The sequence below is a fragment of the Benincasa hispida genome, chromosome 8 (assembly GCF_009727055.1).
Source record: "Benincasa hispida cultivar B227 chromosome 8, ASM972705v1, whole genome shotgun sequence".
NCBI lineage: Eukaryota > Viridiplantae > Streptophyta > Magnoliopsida > Cucurbitales > Cucurbitaceae > Benincasa > Benincasa hispida.
Window position 1 is genome coordinate 56658033 of NC_052356.1, and position 10181 is coordinate 56668213.

Below are 10181 nucleotides of genomic sequence, written 5' to 3' on the forward strand. Positions count from 1 at the left end.
AGCCTACTACTCATTAGATGGCATGGTCTTATTCAATGCTGATTATACATTCTATCTTCTATCCTTCTTGAGACATGGCATTATTTAGCTCATTAGAAGACATCACATTACTTAAATTAATTAGGGTTCAGGTTTTTCACGCCTTGGCGATGATTTTTGGGCCTACCGAATTGCATTTAAAACTTCTATTGGAACAACGCCCTTTAAGGTTGTCTATGGCAAGGCATGTCATCTACTAGTCAAAATTGAGCATAGAGCATATTGGGTTGTTAAGAAATGTAATATGAACTTAGCCCAAGCTGGTGAGGAGAGATTATTGGAACTACAGGAATTTGAGGAACTACGCTTGGAAGCCTATGAGAACTCAAGAATGTACCAGGAAAAGTCAAAATTAATACATGATAAGGGTCTCTTGAGGAAGGAATTTCGAGTTGGACAAAAAGTGTTGCTCTTCAACCCAAGGCTATCACTTATGCCTGATAAACTAAAATCTAAATGGCTTGGTCCCTTTGAGATTGTTAACTTGTTTCCTTATGGTGCATTGGAGATTAGAAGTCTAGAGACAGAAAAGGAGTTCAAAGTGAATAGGCACCACATTAAAATATTTAATGAAGGAGAAGTCAACATGGTTTGCTCAAAACTTTGTTGACTCCACCATCTATCTCTTGAGCCCGTATCACCAGGCACCGAGCAAAAGACGTTAAATGTTGCACTACCTAAAGGCAACTGGGACTTTGAATTTCTTTAGCTTTCTTTTCTTTACTTTCTTCGTTTTGTTTTGTTTTTAATAATAGAGAGGCTAACTTCATTTTTTTTCCTTAGGAATCAAAATTTTGGCTCTTGAAGGGAGGATTTCAAACATTCATGCTTGTGCCCAAAAATCTAGGGGAGTTTTTCTGTTCCCTCTTGCCCCTTTTTCTTTTTGTCCTTAGCCTTAATTAGAGCATCACTATATATTGAGGACAATGCATGGCTTTTAAGTTGGAGGTGGGCGAAGCATGCTTCGGGTGATCTAGTTTTTTGTGAAAATCTACAAATTTCTGTCACGATAAATGCTTGAATGTTTTCTCTGTTTTCCATCTCCTTTCAATGACAATTTGATGATGTAAACAATGGGTTGTTTGTTCTTAAAAATGAGTAATTTTCACGATTTTTGAGCCTTTTATAAATATTTTTTATGAGAACCATGTAAATTGAACCTAGGTTGAAAATTTTTTTGTTTAAGTCTCTTAAAGTCTTAGAAATGAATTATCTATCTCAGATTTTCATTGTCACCTCAAAAGGCCCCCTATTGGCTTGGGAGCAACTTTTAGTGCCTGAGAGTAAGACTAGATAGTGAGAAAATAGTAGCCTTGTGTGTGAGAAAAAAAAAGGAGAGAATTATACTAGTTGCTTTTCTCTTGAGGGAAAAAAATGCATATAAAATGAGGCATAATCGGTGTGCCTACAAAAAAAATAGTGTGTATATGTGTGCATGGATAGAGGTGAAAAGAGCTACTTCCACCGTGTCCAATTACAATTAGGGACCGCGAGAAAAGAGTGATAGGTTCTCGACCGTTGAGTGTGAAAGCTAGCCCTCTAGGTAAAACCGATGTCTTTTTTTTGTTTTGTGTGCATGAGTTTTGGGCACTTCTAGATAGTATTGCTCTTTGATATGCAATAACAGTATGTCTCGAGCTAATGATCGAGCCAGATTAAAGGGAAGATAAATTAAGAGTAGGATAACACTTTTTCGGGTACTTTTCGAATTAAAAAAAAGTTTCATGTCTTAGTGTTTCATTCATACATGGCATCGATTGAAAAAAAAATAACCTTTTATAACAAGTCTCAATTGAGTGATTGTTTAATTTTGATATGTGATGCGACCCTTAAGACTGTTAAAAGTAGAGAAAGAATTCGATGAATAGAGTGAATGAATGCTTTATCAATTTTGTGACTGAGTGTTATGATCTTACTCGACTAAGTTGAGGGTGTTTGTTAGCTTTCAAAAAGAGTTATCATTCCTAACTTAATTCTGGCTCGTTATCGAATTTTACATGTTTATTTTCCTATTTTGTAGGTACTGAGCAATCATGAGGTGGAATTGATGATTTGGAGCCAAACAAGGTTAATTTGAAGCAATTAGTAGTTGATTTAAGCATCGGGGCTTCAAAGGAGTTAAGACAGCCAAATTACCTCAACTATCGAGTTCTATCGAGCTAAATTCCACCAAGAAAACAAGTATTGAGCATCAAGGAAGGGAGCAATGAGTATCGAGTAGCAAGTAGAGAGTATTGAGTATCTGGCAGAACACACAGCGTTGCAATGCTCTTCACAAGCCTTGGTCCAACACTCACTCGATGATGGAAGGCAGTAGCATCAAATGTAGGGCAACGTTGCAACGCTGCCTTAAGCGTCGTGACGCTCCGGATTTAAATCATCACCAGCACTGCGTCGATGCTGTAAAGCAGTGCACTCAGTGTTGCAACACCCCCTTTAAGCGTTGCAATGCTACAACAGATGACGAAAAATTGATGATCACGCGACACAAGCAAGCGTTGCAACGCTATTTCCCAGCACTGTGACGATGCGCTCAACCTATAAATGAGGCGTTGGTGTTCAACAATTGAGGGCACGTAGAGAAAAAGTGAGTTACAGCCGTCAAGCGCATTCTTCTTCCAATAGAGTGAATTCTGAGAGTTTAGTTAAGTTTTAATAGCCATTGAAGCCAAATCCTCGATCAATCATCATCAAAGTCAGCCTCGACTCATTCATTTGATCATTGTAATGCCAATATTCCTTTTAGAGGCTAGGTGATTTTCTTGGGATAGTTTGTATGCCTTAATTCTCGAAGTTACTATTTAATTTATTCAAGTGTTGTGAACCCTTTGGGTGGATTTGATTAATTAATAATAGAAATTTGGTGAATTTTTCTGACAAACTAATTCATTGAATTTCTTGCATGCAAAATCATTCTAGCCTGTTCATAATTGAGTGATTAAGTTGCACATATTAGGATTGCACGTTTAGGGTCTAGAATTTTTCTAATCAAATTCATGTATGCCCTAGTATAATCTATCCCAAATAAATCATGCTATAAGATGTGGTTGTCCGGTTTGTAGTGTGTCTCGACAAATGAACTCTTTACTTAATGCTTTTCAGTTTTAACTCGTATGTCGCTGAGAAGGAAAAGTTTAAAACCAAATTAGAGCTGATTTAGATTGTTATCAAAATTTGCTAATTAGGCTATTAGAATTTCTAATAGGTTGAGGGGTTCACATAATTGAAGGAACTAACTAGTATCTAATGATAGAAAATAAAAAACATGCAAACTAATCCCAAGATTTTCCATTAATTTGATTCAATCATCTTTTCTATACTAACTTTTATATATTCTTCTTTGTTTGGTTTTTATTTTATTTTGTAAACAAATTTAAGAATCATCAAATTGTTGGGTTTTATGTCCTAAAACTTGTAGTTTGTAAAAGTTAAACATCTTCTATTATCAATAAAAGATGTTATTCAACATTTCTTCATCTTCAATAAAGGTATTGAATCTATTAATTGCATTCATAGAGACTAAATCCAATAAACTAAGATCCATGGCTATTATATGAATACTTGAACTTTATGTAGAGACATAAAGATGGATCAGGTTTGAGTAAATAGCCAAAACAGTCTATAGTACATGATTAAGGTTGGATAGCTTATTTTGGTAACACTATTGGATGTGGCCTACTCTATAGTTGTTACAAGTTGTTGTAAAGATACTTCAAATAAAGTGATCCAGATTCATTCATGTATTGACATGAGGAGTGGGGGCGTCCTATACAATGAGTTTGCATAAGATCGGACCAAGAAATAAGTCACTCTTACCTTTTAACGTTGTTTACTGTTTAAGACTAACTATTTCGCTTAGATGACCTAGGTAACTCGATCTTAATCCCGAGCTAACTATGTATTGAGTTTTATGTCCTAAAAACTTGCAGTTTGTAAAATAATAAACATTTTTCTATTATCAATATACTTGTTATTGATCTCATAAATTGTTTCTTTTAGTGAAGGAGTATCTGACTGTCCCATGGTAGCACATATTCTGACTCGCTAAAATATCGTTGCAAATAAATAATGGTTATGGGTACATTATTACTTTTTGCTAAAAAAAGTTACAATTTGCTAATTAGAATTTGTTTGAATTTTATCAACATGTCAAAATCTAGAATACTCACTCCCGATATTATTAAAAGTAAAATCAAATCAACAAACAAATTACTAGCGGTTGATTACACCAACAGAGTTTTAACAGAGGTTTGTCCTCTATCTCCTAACTCATCTAAAATTATGAATTATGTAGATGAGGATGCTGAATTCGAACAACAAGATAAATATGATTTACTTGTTATCGAAGCATGTTTAGTGGAAAACGAAAAAATCTGAATAATTGATTCAGGTGCTGCTAATCATGTATGTACTATCTCACCAGAAACAAGTTCCTGGAGACAGTTGACAGAGGGTGAAACAATCTTTAAGGTAGGGACCGGGGAGATTGTTTCAACCAAGGTAATGGGAGATATGAAGTTATTTATAGGAGATAAGTACATTTCTTTGAAAAATGTATATTATATTCCTTCTATGAAAAGGAATCTAATATCTGTCTCCTGTTTGCTAGAACAAAATTATAAAGTTTATTTCGAAAATGGTGAACTGTTCATCAAAATGGGAAATAAACAGATTTTCTCTGCAAAATTAGAAAATAACTTGTACATGTTAAAACCAACTGAGGTCAAAGCTGTGTTGAACATAGAGATGTTTAAAACTGTTGGGACTCATAAGAAGAGGAAGATTTCTCCAAATGCCTATCGTTGGCACTTGAGACTGGGTCACATAAATCTTAATAGGATTGAGAGATTGGTTAAGAACAGTCATCTAAATAAGTTGGAAGATAGTTCATTACCACCATGTGAGTCTTGTCTTGAGGGTAAAATGACAAAAAGATCTTTTTCTGAAAAAGGTCTTAGAGCCAAAGAACACCTACTGTCGATTCACCCAGACTTTTGTCGACCTCTAAATGTTAGAGCAAGAGGATGGTATGAATATTTCATCAGTTTTATAGATGATTATTCCTGGTATGGGCATGTTTACCTAATGCTCCAAAAGTTTCAAACTTTTGAAAAGTTCAAAGAGTATAAGGCTGAGGTTGAAAACCAATTAGGTAAAAAGATTAAAACACTTCGATCAGATCGAGGTGGTGAGTATATGGACCTAGAATTCCAGAACTATTTGATAGAACATGGAATTCAGTCTCAACTCACAGCCCCTGGCACACCTCAACAGAACGGTGTGACAGAAAGGAGAAACAAAACCTTGTTGGACATGGTTTGTTCCATGATGAGTTACGCTCAGTTACCAAGTTCTTTTTGGGGATATGCAGTTGGGACTGCGGTGAATATTTTGAACAAAGTTCCCTCAAAAAGCATTTCTGAAATGCCTTACGAGCTCTGGATGGTACGTAAAAGAAATTTATCCAGGATTTGGGGTTGTCCAGCACATGTGTTGGTGTAAAATCCTAAAAAGCTGGAACACTGTTCAAAAGTATGTCTATTTGTAGGCTACCTAAAAGATAAAAAAAAAAAAGTGGTTTCTTTTATGATTTTCAAGAAGATAAAGTATCGAAAAATGAAACCTTCCTAGAGGAAGATTATATAAAGAACCATCAATCTCGCAGTAAGCTAGTAATAGAAGAAATGTCCAAAGAAACGACAAATGCATCAACAAGAGTTATTGACAGAGCAGGTCCGTCAACAAGAGTTTTTGATGAAACTGATACTTCACATCCTTCTCAAGAGTTGAGAATGCCTCGTCGTAGTGGAAGGGTTGTGCAACAACCTGACCGGTACATGGGTTTAACTGAAACTCAACTCATCATAACAAATGATGGTTTACAGGATCCATTGTCTTTTGATCAAGCAATGAACGATGTGGACAAAGACCAATGGATTAAAGCCATGGACCTTGAAATGGAATCTATGTATTTCAATTCTGTCTGGGATCTTGTACATCAACTGGAAGGGGTAAAACCCATCGATTGCAAATGGATCTACAAGAGAAAACGAGACCAAGCTGATAAGGTACAGACCTACAAAGCTAGATTAGTGGCAAAAGGGTTTACCCAAAGAGAGGGGTTAGATTTTGAAGAAACCTTCTCTCTAGTTGCCATGATAAAGTCTATTAGAATACTCTTCTCCATAGCCACATTTTATGATTATGAAATATGCCAAATGGATGTCAAGACAGCTTTTCTGAATGGCTATCTTGAAGAGAGTATCTATATGTCTCAACCAGAAGGGTTTATATAGCAAGGTCAAGAGCAAAAGGTTTGCAAGCTTAATCGATCCATTTATGGATTAAAACAAGCTTCTAGATCCTAGAATATGAGATTTGATGTTGCGATCAAATCTTATGGCTTTGAACAAAATATTGATGAACCCTATGTCTATAAGAAAATTGTCACTTTTCTGGTGTTGTATGTTGATGATATTCTACTCATAGAGAATGAGGTAGAATATCTAGTTGGCGTTAAGAGATGGCTTGCTTCACAATTCCAAATAAAAGATTTGGGAGAAGCACAGTATGTTCTTGGAATCCCAATAGTTCGAAATCGCAAGAACAGAACATTAGCTTTATCTCAAGCATCTTATATAGACAAGATGTTGTCTAGGTATTAAATGCAAAATTCCAAGAAAGGATCTTTACCTTTCAGGCATGGAATTCACCTGTCCAAGGAACAGAGTCCTAAGACACCTCAAGAAGTTGAGGAGATGAATCGAATTCCATTCCTGATATATGCTATGCTGTAGGAATTGACAGCAGATTTTAGTCCAATCCTGGTCATGACCATTAGACTGCTGTTAAAAACATTCTAGAGTATCTTCGAAGAACGAGAGATTATATGCTCGTGTATGGTCAAAGGATCTGATCCTTACTGAATACACTGATTTTGACTTTTAGACTGATATTGATTCGAGGAAATCAACTTTGGGGTCAGTATTCACTCTGAACGGAGGAGCAGTTGTGTGAAGGAGCATCAAGCAGAGTTGTGTTGCGGACTTCACAATGGAAGCTGAGTATGTAGTTGCAAGAAAAGCAACAAAAGAAGCAGTATGGCTCAGAAAGTTCCGGACAGATTTGGAAGTAGTTCCTAACATGCACTTGCCTGGCACTCTCTATTGTGACAACAGTGGAACAGTTGCAAATTCAAAGGAACCACAAAGCCATAAAAGGGGAAAGCATATCGAACGGAAGTACCATCTCATAAGGGAGATTGTACACAGAGGAGACTTCATTGTCACTCAAATCGCTTCCCAAGACAACTTAGATGATCCATTTACGAAGGCCCTCTCGACTAAAGTCTTCGAGTGTCACCGGGTAGGACTAGGTCTACGAGTTTTGTATCACTAAGGCAAGTGGGAGAATTTATGGGTATTATAATACCATAGTTTATTGTATTTGTACTTTTTATTCTCTCCATGTAACTCAACATTGTATATATTTGTATATATTGATCCACGGGAGTTTTAGTTCAAGTGGGAGTATTGTTGGGTTTTATGTCCTAAAAACTCGCAGTTTGTAAAACAATAAACATTTTCTATTATCAATATACTTGTTATTGATCTCTGAGATGTGTGAAAGCCTAAATCCAATAAACTAAGACCCATGACTATTGTATGAGTACTTGAACTTTATGTGGAGACATAAGAGTGGATCTAGTTCGAGAAAATAGTCAAAATGATCTATAGTACATGAATGAGGTTGGGTACCTTATTCTGGTAACACCATTGGATACGGCCTACTCTATAGTTGTTACAAAGAGTTGTAAAGTGCTACATACAATGTGATCCTAATTCGTGCATGTTATGACATGAGGAGTGGGGCGTCCTATGCAATGAGTTTGCATAAGATCAGGACCAAGAAATAAGTCACTCTTACTTTATAACGTTGTTTACTGTTTAAGGCTGAGTATTTCATCTAGATGCCCTAGGTAACTCGATCTTAATCCTGAGTTAACTACGAACTCTTGTTTATTCGGGATTGCCCTTAGATTTGCATAGTTGAGGGTTGGCTCTATTGGGGTTGATGCCCTAAAGTCTCGTGTTCTATAGTTTGTAAACAGTATGTACGAACACTTGTGTTGTTAATATATGATATTTACTTCACATCTTGTATTTTGCTCATTTACTTGTTTTATTTGCTTTACCACAAACCAATAAACATAAAATCCCTGGTTATCTGTATGTGTCTTAGGCATGTATGTGGTGACATACAAGTGGATCATGTCTTGAGTGATAACCAAAATGGTCTGTAGTATATAGATAAAGGAGGGAAACCTTAACCTTATTCCGGTAATGCTACGGATGTGGCCCACTTTGTGGAATAGCCACAAGTGTTGTGACTTGTCACAGATGGTCTGATCCCGATCATTTGTGTTGGGGACATGCGAGCGAGAGCGTTTTATACAAAGAGTTTGTATAAGACCTGATCACGAAGCGCTAACGTCTCATTGTATATCACCGTTCATGACAGAGACTTCACTTCATTAGGATGACCATAGGTAACATGACCTCAATCCTGAATGAGTTGGGAACTCCTACCATTGAGGGCAATCCTTTCATTTGTGGTTAGGTCGCCGATTCAAACCTACCATTTTAGGAATTCGTCTGATTTGGGAGTTGGGAACTCAGCTACACAAGATGGAATTCACTCCTTCCCCGAAGCATAGGTATCTTCTTGAACACATACAGACCTCTACCAATGCGGCAGCCGCTGATGGTCTACTTGACAAAACTTATGAGGAGGCGAAGAATATTCTGGATCACATCTCCAAGAACCATGAAGACTGAAGGAAGAGTGACCAGAGATTGAGACTCAAAGATTTCAACGCAAATAACGATGCCATTGTTTCGTTACAAAACCAAATGATCGCAATGATGAATTTGATTCAAAGAATGGCGATCAGTAGCCCAACACCGCAAGGTGGGAAAATTAACGCAATAATTCAAAACACCAAAAGGTGTGCGACTTGCGGTGATGGGCATGCGATGGAAGATTGCTCGCAAAATCCACAGTCTGTATATTTTGTAAAGAATAATCCCTTTCCAAACACTTACAACCCCGAGTGGAGAAACAACCCCAATTTTTCTTGGAAGAATCAACAACAAAACTTTCAATCTGTGGCGCAAAAAGAAGGGCCACATGGATTTTTCCAATGCAACAACGGTCAACAGAGCAACCAAGCAAGTAGCTCACAACAACCAACGCAATATTCTTCTCTAGAGAGCCTATTGAAGCAATATATAGAGAAAAACGAGACAGTGCTTCAAAGTCAGGCTACGCCCATCCGCAACCTTGAATTGCAAATGAGCCAGATTGCGAATGAGCTAAAGAGTCGACCGCAAGGGGTGTTGCCAAGTTCAACCGAGCTTCCACGCAACCCAGGGGGATTAGGTAAGGAGCAATGTTAGGTTATGACATTGCGCGGTGGAAAGACTGTGGAGGGAGAAAAGAATGATCAGAGTAGAACAACTTCCATTGCAACTGAGCCCGAGATTGCGGTAATGCAAGACGAAGAAAGAGAGAATGAAGCAGTGGAATCTGAGGTTGCATCGACCTCAAAGTCAAATGAAACGGGAACCTTGAAAGTCCAGTTACCACCTTTCTCTCATAGGCTAAAAAAGAAGAAAAACGAAGAGATACAGTACCAACGCTTCTTATCTATGTTAAAGTAATTACATGTTAACATTCCTTTCAGTGAAGCGATTGAGGAAAATCCTGCCTATGCCAAGTTTCTAAAGGACATGGTAACTAAGAAAAGAGGCACTGGAAAATTTTCCACGGTGGCATTAATGCAAGGTTTCTAATCCATAATCTCACTGAAGATGAGCGATTCTGAGAGCTTCACGATTCCTTGCTCCATAGGAGGACTCTATATTGGGCAAGCCCTGTGTGACTTGGGGGCCAGCATAAATTTGATGTTGCTGTCAATTTTTAGACAATTAAATATGGGGCAACTTGTGCCCACATCAGTGACTCTCCAATTAGCAAACAGATCTCTGGTTCATCCAAAAGGTAAGGTGAAGGATGTGCTGATCACAATTGATAAATTTATTTTGCCAGCTGACATCATCATTCTAGATTATGAGGCCAAC

The 10181-nt window shown here is 37.3% G+C and overlaps 1 protein-coding gene across 1 annotated transcript; it reads left to right on the forward strand.

Annotated features, from left to right (window-relative positions):
• The first annotated feature begins 283 nt into the window (after nt 1–283).
• LOC120084147 lies at nt 284–1336 on the forward strand. The gene is made up of 2 exons (XM_039040047.1): nt 284–628; nt 1262–1336. The coding sequence occupies exons 1-2, from the start codon at nt 284–286 to the stop codon at nt 1334–1336; spliced, it is 420 nt and encodes a 139-aa protein (XP_038895975.1).
• Nucleotides 1337–10181: the final 8845 nt, after the last annotated feature.

Excerpts from the sequence above, each read along its gene's own strand:
- LOC120084147 (XM_039040047.1), top strand. The coding sequence starts at position 284 with ATGAACTTAGCCCAAGCTGGTGAGGAGAGATTATTGGAACTACAGGAA. Across the intron at positions 629-1,261 it reads ATGAAGGAGAAGTCAACATG|ATTTTCATTGTCACCTCAAA; the intron begins GTTTGCTCAAAA and ends TATCTATCTCAG.